This window comes from Hyla sarda, chromosome 3 (genome assembly GCF_029499605.1).
Source record: "Hyla sarda isolate aHylSar1 chromosome 3, aHylSar1.hap1, whole genome shotgun sequence".
Taxonomy (NCBI): domain Eukaryota; kingdom Metazoa; phylum Chordata; class Amphibia; order Anura; family Hylidae; genus Hyla; species Hyla sarda.
The window spans coordinates 320,827,391-320,839,982 of record NC_079191.1 but is presented as its reverse complement, the minus strand read 5'-3'; the positions used below and the strand labels follow the sequence as shown (position 1 = coordinate 320,839,982).

The following is a 12,592-nucleotide window of genomic DNA, read 5'->3' as shown; positions in this document are numbered from 1 at the left end:
ACCCTAAACCTGAGTTTTTGAAAGGGAACCTCACTTTAATGCTGCCCGAAGCACGAGTCATCATGGTGGTAACTGACGGCTTCTCCCTGCCCATCCAGCTTGTTTAATAGATGTCCCTCTGTGCAAATAGGGAGAGATCTATCAAAGCCCCCAGGGACCGCCCTAATAATGTGTGGTTGAGGCAGCATGAAAGTAATGATAGGTTTCCTTTAACAATGCAAAACTTAATATTTTTTTAATTAACTGATGGCAGAAACTTAAACAGATTTGTAAATTACTTCTATTAAAAAAAAATTTAATCCTTCCAGTAGTTACCAGCTGCTGTATGCTCTAGAGGAGCAAATCCCCATAGCAAACCTATCCTGCTCTGGACAGTTCCTGACATGGACAGAGGTGTCAGCGGAGAGCACTGTGGTCAGACAGAAAAGAAATTCAAAAAGAAAAGAACTTCCTCTGTAGTCTACTGGAAGGATTAAGATTTTTTTTTTATAGAAGTAATTTACAAGTCTGTTTAACTCCTTAAGGACTCAGCCCATTTGAGCCTTAAAGGGATTATCCTGGAATTTTTTATATATAGATCTCAACTGGCTCCAGAAAGTTAAACAGATTTGTAAATTACTTCTATTAAAAAAAATCTTAATCCTTTCAGTACTTCTGAGCTTCTGAAGTTGAGTTGTTCTTTTCTGTCTAAGTGCTCTCTGATGACACGTGTCTCAGGAACCGCCCAGTTTAGAAGAGGTTTGCTATGGGAATTTGCCTCTAAACTGGGCGGTTCCCGAGACAAGTGTCATCAGAGAGCACTTAGAAAAGAACAACTCAACTTCAGAAGCTCAGAAGTACTGAAAGGATTAAAGATTTTTTTAATAGAAGTAATTTACAAATATCTGTTTAACTTTCTGGAGCCAGTTGATATATATAAAAAATAAAAAATAAAGTTTTTTTCCTGGATAACCCCTTTAAGGATAATTTTATTTTTACGTTTTTATTTTTTCCTCCTCGCCTTCAAAAAATCATAACTCTCTTAGATTTTCATCAGACTAGTATGGAGCTTGTTTTTTGCGTGACCAGTTGTCCGTTGTAATGCAGTCACTAACTTTACCATAAAATGCATGGCGCAACCAAAAATACTAGTTGTGTGGGGAAATTAAGAAGAAAAACGCAATTTTGCAAGTTTTGGAAGGTTTTGTTTTCATGCCGTACAATTTACGGTAAAAATGACATGTGTTCTTTATTCTTTGGGTCAATACGATTAAAATGATACCCATGATAAACATACTTTGCTATTACTTTTGCACATAAAAAAAAAAAAAATAGCAAAACTTTTTAACCAAATTACTACGCTTAAAATCCCCCTATTTTGAAGAGCTATAAAACTTACATTTTTCCGTATAAGTGGTGGTATGAGTGCTCATTTTTTGCGCCGTGATCTGTACTTTTTATTGATACCATATTTGCTCAATACATTTTTTATCAATATTTTTGGGAATATTACCAGAGCAGAAGACCCGTGGAAGGCAGCAGAGGCAGATGAGGGGACCTCCGTCTGCCGTTCTGGATGATCGAATCACCACAGCAGCGCTGTGGGCGATCATCCATTTTAGTGTCCACAATGCTGCAGATGCCGTGATCTGTATTGATCACGGCATCTGAGGGGTTATTGGTGGGCTATCGTGGATGTCCACCATTACCGGCAGGTTCCATGCTGCTATCAGCAGCCGGGACCTGCCGCGCATGATCAGGGCATTGCTCCGATGCTCGCGGTTATGTATAGGATGTAAATGTACGTCCTGGTCCGTTAAGTACCACCTCACATGGACATACATTTACGTCCTGCGTCGTTAAGAGGTTAACTTTCTGCCACCAGTTGATTTTCAAAAAAATGGTTTTCCCACTGGAGTACCCCTTAAAGGAAGGCTGCAGTAAATTCAATTTGAATGAAAAGTCAAAATCCTGTAACAAAATTTACTTTTTACAGCATATTCCCCCTGCTAACCACTACAAAAAGTAACAAAAATGAGTAGCCAATTGCTAATCCAGGTAAGGCTGCCATGTTCATTCCCCAAGAGGCTGAAGTGTATACACATTACCTGTGTCTTTCTTTAAGCTCAAGATCACATCAAAAGGAAAAACAACAATACAAAAAAAAATTATTCCAATACTTGATAAATTATTAGCCGAGTAGTCCCTTCCCAAATGTAACAGTTTCATCCAAAAGAAAATAATGAATATAAACCCAAAATACTCACAGTTCCCAAATTTTTTTTTAAGGTGGAATGTGTTCACCATTAATTGACAGACCCCCAAATCCAACGATAAGGGCACTAGATTTGCACCACTTACAATACTTTGCTGATTTATTTCATAGTATGAATATATATTTCTAGGGGTAAGTGCTTTTGTTGTTCCAGAAATCCAATCCCCGCAAAACAGGTTATATTTTCCTCTCCTTCAAATTAACATCCCATCTGTCTCACAGCTTCAACCAAAGAAATATCAAAGAGAGCAAAGAGAATGACACTTTTCACCTATATTCTTACTTCCCATAACTGGACTGAATAAGGCTCTGTGCACATTGCCTCTGAACACCACATTTGGTGTATGTTTGGTAAAAAGCTCCTAGCCTCCAAAAAACATAAAACCTAGACATCTCTATACAAATGGCCACCATAAGAAAAGTGCACTAATGTGGTATATATTTTTTTGGTTTAAAAACAAACAAAAAATAAAACACACACACAAAAAAAAAAAAAACATGGGATTTGGAGCTATATCCCTATAAACCTAGAAATCATGTTTAAATAGATAGAATCAACAGTACATTTTCTGTAGCAAAATAACCCTAGAAGACTAAAAACTTGGCTCCTGTTGCCATGGGTTCCTTACAGCTGCTTTATAATGGATCCTAGTCCTAGCTTGCTTTTCTGTTTGTCACTCATAATGTTATGCCTATTCAAATAAGCCCCCTTATTTACAACACATCAGAGGTACTAACAAAGAACTGAGGTGTAGAGGGTTAACGTTAAAAAGAAGAGACTGTCTAAAGATATTTGCAAGCAAGATATGGCATCAGTAAAGCTAAACCCACCTGGCTTGAGATGTCCATTGCGGCAAGGTAGGTTAGTACTGTCACTACACACCTCCATTTGCTTGTTCTGACCTTGCATATCTGCTTGCAGAGTAGCTATGCAAACAGGAAAAAGGCAGAAATAAAATAAACAAAAACAAAAACGATAAACAAAAACAAACTACCGCCTCTATAATGTCACGCTAACAGTACACAGTTTACTGCCAGATAAATGGGAAGTTGCAGTTCAGTTTTCCTAATAATTTAACAAAGCTGAATCTGGTTAAAACTAGAAGTTCACTAGATGGGATGGATGTGGCGGTAAGGAACAATCCCCACCAATGGATTTGTGCTAGATCAGCCTATAGGACTTTGTGATCAGTGTAGAGCGCAGTCCGTTTTCAAGTGTTATCACTACTAATGTTAACCTCTATGAGTATAGTTGGCTTTAGAGAAGGAACAACAATACAGCACTTACCGGTTCAGATGCATCTTCTTTATTCACACTGCTGTATATAACAACATACAACTGACTTTCTGGGGAGAGTTGCGGTGCAGGGGTGTGGTTAAGGAGACTTTCGCATCACATGTTGGTTCTGGTCTGGCTACACTGAGAGGTCAGATGAAGCATCAAGTGATGTAAAACGGACTGTCGCCTCAACAACACCCTGCACTGCAACTCTCTACTGAAAGCCAGCTTTACCTGTATGTTGAAAACTATATACCCCAAATTTTCCCGGTACATTAGGCTCATAATATTGATGTACAAAAAAAAAAAAAAAAAAAAAAAAAAAAGATGAATAAATGAATAAAATAAAATAAAAATACACACTCCACTATACCTTATAAACCAATAATGCAAAACATTCCCCGGAAAACAGAATAAGTTAAAAATATAAATCTTTAATAAAGCATAATTCATAAAACATCAGTAATAATTGCAAAGAGAACTTTTATAAATTCAGCTTAAATAAAGCTTTATCTTCTTATTCTGTTTCCTGGTGATAGTTCTACCTTATAGGCTTACCTGTATGTTATATACAATCGTGTAAATAAAGAAGATGATGCACCTGAACCAGTGACACGACTTTATTGATGCCTCCCTATACATTAGATGCATACCTACTGTGCCATAGTTTCTTTTTTGTGGTAGCATTAAAAAAAAAAAAAAAAAGCATATCTACATGCCATTTCATAAAATAGAAGAAATAATAATAAATATATATATATATATATATATATATATATATATATATATATATATATATATATATATATTAATAGAAATACAAAAAATATTGCAGCACAACTCAGAAAAATGTAGTGGGTGCCAAGCAACCCAGGCCCGATCAAGGCCAACCAGATACTAAAACAAAGCAATGGTGCAGCACTCCAATTCCGGTAAAAAAAGATTTGTGTATTTATTCACCACATCTCAAAAATACAGCAACGTTTCAGCTCAACAATAGAGCTTTGAGAAAGGCTCTATTGTTGAGCTGAAACGTTGCTGTATTTTTGAGATGTGGTGAATAAATACACAAATCTTTTTTTACCGGAATTGGAGTGCTGCACCATTGCTTTGTGTGTGTATATATATATATATATATATATATACACACACAAAGCAATGGTGCAGCACTCCAATTCCGGTAAAAAAAGATTTGTGTATTTATTCACCACATCTCAAAAATACAGCAACGTTTCAGCTCAACAATAGAGCCTTTCTCAAAGCTCTATTGTTGAGCTGAAACGTTGCTGTATTTTTGAGATGTGGTGAATAAATACACAAATCTTTTTTTACCGGAATTGGAGTGCTGCACCATTGCTTTGTGTGTGTATATATATATATATATATATATATATATATATATACACATACATACATACACATACACATATACATACACACACATTTTTGCCAAGACATGGGTACATGTAACTCCCTGGTAGCAGTAATTGCATGCAACTGCAAAGTGCAAGAATGGTGATATGTAAAGGTCACCATGGAGCTAGGACCTCTGAAAATTTAGTGATCAGTACGTTGGCCATAGATGGAACAATAGACCCCAGGACATTTACTTATCAGTATAGTTTCTGCATTGATGTCAGATACCCCAAATACAGTTTATGATCGTTGCTGCATATATATTTTCTTGCTCAGTAGCAGATTATGGGCCTTCCGATCTGTTTACAGATTATAAAATACAGAATATTTTTGCTCCTTATTGACCATTGGAAATTATCATTTTAGTAAAAAACAAAAAAAAAACAAACAGATAAAACGGTTACACAAAACAGTCACTGATAAGACAATGCTCATAAATCAAGGTGTGATTAAAAGACAAACATTAGGATTTAAAAATTGAACTAAAGCTAAATATAAGGGATAGTTTTGTTCATTAACCCCACACAATTTCTTGCAGACATAAAACCTACATAGTGTGTATGTAACACTTTGTGAAAGTTTGCTACAAACAAACAGTGATATTTTCATTAATCTATAACACACTCGAACATCAACGGAATGGATGGTAACAAGAAAAAAAATTAATTATATATGAAAAAAAGACAAAAGGCAGCACATGCAAAGCTCAGAGCCATATGTCAGCAGCATGGAGAAAAGGGCTGTGAATAATTAATCCTAAAGGGGTGGAGGAGACCCGCAGCCATTCCTTTTTACAACTACAGTCTGTTTATTTGGTCTTTATAGAAAATAAATGGCCCAAATGATCCCAAGCAAGAGTGTGAATATATTCATGTGCAAACAAAAATTTAATAGTATCCTGTCAAATGTAATTCTTGCTAATATTCAAGTACTGACTCAGAAGCACAACAAAGACAAGCAATCCTATTAATATTTAATGATAAGAATATTTAAAGTGACAAGTACTAACCTACATTATATGTACAAAACAGATTAGAAGCCAGCCAACATACCAAGCAAATAAGGAACATTATGTTGTGCTTAGAACATATGCTAGATTTTTATCAGTGAATCACACAGTGGAACATGTGCTGTCAAGCTAAATGGACAGTCCGATCGGATCTGACCTCCCCATACACATGAATGTTCAGTACAGCTGAATGTTCTTTTGTTATCTATAGGAAGCCGCAGCTGGGCAGCTCTGGTGCTGGTGTATCCTCCGCAAACCATGAGGGGAAAGGCTGCCATACACCATAGCTAGTGGTGGAAAGTTCGGCAAGTCCTAGTAAAAGTTGAACGAGCATCTTTAGCTAAGGGAGAGAATTGTGACCAGCAGGTTTCTGAGGGGGAATTTAACAATTTAGACTGCTTTTTTCATCTAAATTTGTCGCAGGAAATGTCGCAGGCTGGTCCAAGATCACTTTTGATAAATGCCCCTCAGTATCTCTGAAAAATGTGTTACTTCTACCAGTCAGTGTTTTACCCCCCAGACTACCCACATGAGCTTACTGTTGTGAACACATGTAATGCAGCCATACCTTTGGCTGCGCTTCTGGTAGCTTTAGCAGTGCGAAAATTTAGGATATCTGTCAGCAACAGTTAGGGCAATAGTCTGCTTGGCTTTGCAATGGTCTCTCCTTCCCCCCAACCTATCCTCCCTATGTCACTGCTTGGACCGCTGCCAGAGAGACAGAGGTCCTCAGCACATGCGCCCGACATCCTGAATGTGTGCGCAGCCCGGCGAGACTTACCAGAGCGAGCCCTCGCTCCCTGCACCTGCGCTGTGCTAGAGGCAGAGAGCTCGCTAGCACAGGCGCAGAGGTTTCAGCCTGCATGAGCCAGCACTCCCTCTGGTAAGTCACACCAGGCCATGCCCCCATCCAGGACTTTAGGGGTGCATGTGCTTAGGACCTCTGTCTCTCTGGAAGCTGTCCAAGTGGTGATGTAGGGAGGATACAGTGGGGCAAAAAGGTATTTAATCAGCCACCAATTGTGCAAGTTCTCCCACTTAAAAAGATTAGAGGCCTGTAATTTTCATCATAGGTATACCTCACCTATGAGAGACATAATGACAAGAAAAAAGAAAAAAAAAATCCATAAAATCACATTGTCCGATTTTTAACGAATTTGCAAATTATGGTGGAAAATAAGTATTTGGTCACCTACAAACAAGCAAGATTTCTGGCTCTCACCGACCTGTAACAACTTCTTTAAGAGTCTCCTCTGTCCTCCACTTGTTACTGTTACGCCGAGCGCTCCGGGTCCCCGCTCCTCCCCGGAGCGCTCGCTTCTCTCTCGCTACCGCAGCGCTCCGGGCAGCTCCACTGACCCGGTGCGCTGCGATACCGTCTCCAGCCGGGATGCGATTCGCGATGCGGGTAGCGCCCGCTCGCGATGCGCATCCCGGCTCCCGTACCTGACTCGCTCTCCGTCTGTCCTGTCCCGGCGCGCGCGGCCCCGCTCCCTAGGGCGCGCGCGCGCCGGGTCTCTGCGATTTAAAGGGCCACTGCGCCGCTGATTGGCGCAGTGGTTCCAATTAGTGTGTTCACCTGTGCACTCCCTATTTATACCTCACTTCCCCTTCACTCCCTCGCCGGATCTTGTTGCCATTGTGCCAGTGAAAGCGTTTCCTTGTGTGTTCCTAGCCTGTGTTCCAGACCTCCTGCCGTTGCCCCCGACTACGATCCTTGCTGCCTGCCCCGACCTTCTGCTACGTCCGACCTTGCTTCTGTCTACTCCCTTGTACCGCGCCTATCTTCAGCAGTCAGAGAGGTTGAGCCGTTGCTAGTGGATACGACCTGGTCACTACCGCCGCAGCAAGACCATCCCGCTTTGCGGCGGGCTCTGGTGAAAACCAGTAGTGACTTAGAACCGATCCACTAGCACGGTCCACGACAATCCCTCTCTGGCACAGAGGATCCACTACCTGCCAGCCGGCATCGTGACAGTTACCTGTATTAATGGCACCTGTTTGAACTTGTTATCAGTATAAAATACACCTGTCCACAACCTCAAACAGTCACACTCCAAACTCCACTATGGCCAAGACCAAAGAGCTGTCGAAGGACACCAGAAACAAAATTGTAGACCTGCACCAGACTGGGAAGACTGAATCTGCAATAGGCAAGCACCTTGGTGTGAAGAAATCAACTGTGGGAGCAATTATTAGCAAATGGAAGACATACAAGACAAATTATAATCTCCTTCGATCTGGGGCTCCACGCAAGATCTCATCACGTGGTGTCAAAAAGAGCACAAGAACGGTGAGCAAAAATCCCAGAACCACACTAGTGAATGACCTGCAGAGAGCTGGGACAAAAGTAACAAAGGCTACCATCAGCAACACATTACGCCGCCAGGGAATCAAATCATGCAGTGTCAGCTGTGCCCCCTGCTTAAGCCAATACATGTCCGGGCCAGTTTGAAGTTTGCTAGAGAGCATTTGGATGATCCAGAAGAGTATTGGGAGAATGTCATATGGTCAGATGAAACCAAAGGAGAACTTTTGGGTAAAAACTAAACTCGTCGTGTTTGGAAGAGAAAGAATGCTGAGTTGCCATACCTACTGTGAAGCATGGGGGTGGAAACATCATTCTTTGGGGCTGTTTTTCTGCTAAGGGAACAGGACGACTGATCCGTGTAAAGGAAAGAATGAATGGGGCCATGTATCGTGAGATTTTGAGTGAAAACCTCCTTCCATCAGCAAGGGCATTGAAGATGAAACGTGGCTGGGTCTTACAGCATGGCAATGATCCCAAACACACCGCCCGGGCAACGGAGGAGTGGCTTCGTAAGAAGCATTTCAAGGTCCTGGAGTCGTCTAGCCAGTCTGCAGATCTCAACCCCATAGAAAACCTTTGGAGTAGGGATCGACAGATTATCGGTTTGGCCGATAATCACGATTTTGGGCATTATCGGTAATTACCTTGCCGATAAGCCGATAATTCCCCGCACCGCGACCACCCCCAACTCGACGCACCGCGTCACCCCCCCCCCACCGCACCGCCCAGGTCCCATTGCCTCCCCCATCCCTGGTTTTATAATTACCTGTTCCCGGAGACCACGCGACTTCTGGCTCCTGCTGCGCGCAATGACGAGTGACGTGACGTCACCGTCAGTGCGCACAGTGACAGCTCAGGAGAACGCCACCGGAGCCAGATGTAGAGTGGACCACAGGCCCCGGCAATTATAAAACCGGGGATGGGGGAGGTAATGGGGCCAGGGCGGGGTGGTGTGACGCGGCGCGGTGTGCCGGTAGGGGGGCGCGGAGCGGCGGACGGTGTCGGTGATAGGACTCAGGACCCCCGGACAGGCAGGGGGAGAGAAGCGGGTGGCAGCGGCGGTCTATGGCACCGCAAAAGCCACTGCAGTTCATTGATTTAAAGCGCCCGTTTTAAATCAATCATCTGCAGCGGTGTCGCAGGGGGATAAATAGCCGATAACTTATACCGATATTCCGGTATAAGTTATCGGCTATTGGCCCTAACCTCCACCGATTATTGGTATCGGCCCTAAAAAAACGATATCGGTCGATCCCTACTTTGGAGGGAATTAAGTCAGTGTTGCCCAGCGACAGCCCCAAAACATCACTGCTCTAGAGGAGAGCTGCATGGATGAACGGGCCAAAATAGCAGTAACAGTGAAAACCTTGTGAAGACTTACAGAAAATGTTTGACCTCTGTCATTTCCATCAAAGGGAATATAACAAAGTATTGAGATTAACTTTTGTTATTGACCAAATACTTATTTTGTATTTTGTTGTAATCTGCAACGTCTGTGGAGCAGATTACGCGAGAAGAATTAAGTTCAAGGTGGCGAAATTTTAGCGACGGAGCGTCAGCCTTTGAAATTTCGTAGTGTGTACTGTACTGTGCAGCGATAGTATTCTGCTGCACCGGAATTTCCAACCGAAATTCCTAAGCAAAATTCCAGTCTGAAATACTGAAGTCTGACTCCGGCTTAAGGCTCACATATACATCATGATGGAAACCTGGCAAACCCTTATTAAATTCAATAGGGTCTACTGGGTGTCATGTACACAGCTGCAATAAAAAACCACAAGCGATAACAAGCTTTGCAGTCTTCACTGTGTTTAAACAGCAACATTCCTGGAGAAGCTTGGCAACTGCTTATGGTATCACAAGGGACTTGCAGTATTGATGCACTCTATATTAGTAATGCTGAACCTAGGCTTGAGCAATGCAGCTGTGGGCACCCCTGATACCATCAGTACTTTTGGCATCAGTCTTGAAACTAGAGAACTGAAGCTGTATATAGAGCAACTGGTTCCCAAGTGATCGTTCAGTATTGTGTAACACTACTTCTCGCTCCTGCTCTGAAACGCATTTAACAACAAGATTAGTACAGGCGGATGGATATTGGTGTAAACAACAGCTTCCCATCACTGCTGTACTGAACTGCTGAAATTTCACAGCAGGCCTGTAAGGCAAGGTTCACACTGTATTTCAGGTTTCAGTGGAATAGTATAGTAGTATATTTAATGTATGCCAATGGGAAACAGATTCTGCACACAACCTTTTTCAAAATACAGCAAAACCTCCAGATTTTGTGTGAAGGATTTTCAGGCCCCCATACATCATAACTCACTGCAACCATTTTCTTGGAGAACACCACCCCCATAGAACAACAATTTCCAAGGCAATTTTGGGCGGTCTCAAGGTTTAATTTTATGTAAATAAGACTCAAGTACTCAACGGGCATTCCCCAATGCCACAAGTGTACAGATATCACAACCCAACCTCCCCTATCCTCCAGCCCTGCCCATCTGAGATGGACAGCCTCTAAGCTGTTGTCTCATTTCTCTATCCCCATAAGAACAGTTTAACCATCAGGGCTAAAGGGGATCCAGTCAGCACTATTTTTCTGCCTGAACTATGAGTCCCTGGGGTTGTCTCACCCAACAGCCATGATTGATAGATCTCTTCCAGTATGGGTATAGGGAGAGACCTACGAGTCAAGGTAGGTGGGACAGGCATAAGCCAGCGGGGACCACCTTGGCAAAGATAAGTTGACTTGTGACATCATTTTTGTAGAAAATCTTTAAAAGTACAGTGGTCCCTCAAGTTACAATATTAATTGGTTCCAGGACAACCATTGTATGTTCAAACCATTGTATGTTGAGACCAGAACTCTATGGAAACCTGGTAATTGGTTCTAAAGGCATCAAAATTTTCATTTAAAAAAATTAGGAAAAAGTGAGGATTAAAGAAATGTAAGTAGATAACTAATGGAGATAGAGCAAAGTCTTACATATAAAAGTAAGAAAGATCTGCTGGGAGCTGTAATCACTGTCTGTGTAAGTGTTTCCCAAGCATTCGGCTGTCCGGGCATGCTGGGAGTTGTAGTTTTGCAACAGCTGGGGGCACCCTGCTTGGGAAACACTGGTCTATGTAGAGGACAGGAGCTTCTTCAGGGTCCTGTACAGTACACAGTGTCCTAAAAAAGTAACATGGAGCCGCCCTCACCTGGTGTCCAGAGGAGCAGGTAACCCTGGTACAGGTAAAATGTACAGAACATGTAATACCTCCCTGTACTGTAGAGGGCGCTACTAGATATCAGTCAGTGCATACGCTTCAGTAATACAGGGGTTTTACCAGTGAATGCCCATTCTGATTGGTCGGATGTTCCAGCCATTGTCACGTTTCACAGATCTGGACTGTCCGTAGCATTGTATGTGGAGTCTGGTTTCAACTTACAATGGTCCAGAAAAGACCATTGTATGTTGAAACTATTGTATGTTGAGGGATCACTGTACAATATAATGCAATTAAATGGGGGTTTAAAAAAAACAAAAAATAAAAACAACATCTAGATGCTAAGAAAACAACTGCACTTTTTGGGCATACTATGCATTTTTAAATCCCAGGCCTGCTCAACCTGTGATGTATATGCAGCAGATTTTTGGATTTCAAGGTTTATGGTAATACGCATTTCTACTAAAATGTGCTTTCACACCCATAATAACAGTAGGCATAACCCTAGTTATCCAAACAAATATGGATATCTACCCATAATGCTATAGTGCTCTCTTACAAATACTATACAACAGCAAAGCTGCTGAAATATTTGCTTCATATTTCTTCCCCATCAAAGTTTAGACGTGCTATATTTTGTTGAGAACTTTTCCAAGAAAGCCATAGACCTCAAACTTTTGCAATTATACATATATGCAAAGATTATTTCTGAGAATAGTTTGTTTTAATGCTGTTCACTATGCGGTACAACTTTTGTTATCTCTCAGGCTAGATTCACATTTGCGCCAGAAGCTCAGTTCTGGGCCTCCAGCACAATGTGTTTGAAAAACAAAACAAAAACAAAAACAAAAATAAATAAAAAAATAAAAATAAAAAACACGAAATGCTGAATTTTTTATTCCGTTTGAATCACCCAAAATGACAATTAGGACGGGCTCTGTTAGGCTGGGTTCACACCACGTTTTTGCAATACAGTTCCCGTATACGTTTTCAATTTGAAAACTGTACAGAACTATATTGAAAACCGTATGCGTTGACAAGGGAGCATGCATCAAGTTGTGACAGTTTTTCATGCTGTACAGTTTTGCCTTTTTTTTTCCCTGTACCCAA

The 12,592-nt window shown here is 41.4% G+C and overlaps 1 protein-coding gene across 2 annotated transcripts in view; it reads right to left on the bottom strand.

Moving 5' to 3' along the window:
• Positions 1-12,592, bottom strand: part of SPAST (spastin) — a 67,629-nt gene that overhangs the window by 27,742 nt on the left and 27,295 nt on the right. The window contains exon 4 of one of the 2 annotated variants that reach the window (XM_056567189.1): positions 3,086-3,181. The exons of the other annotated variant lie outside the window; for it this stretch is intronic. Within the exon in view, the coding sequence (XP_056423164.1) occupies positions 3,086-3,181 (96 nt within the window). The remainder of the gene's footprint in view (positions 1-3,085; positions 3,182-12,592) is intronic. 2 annotated transcript variants of the gene reach the window in all.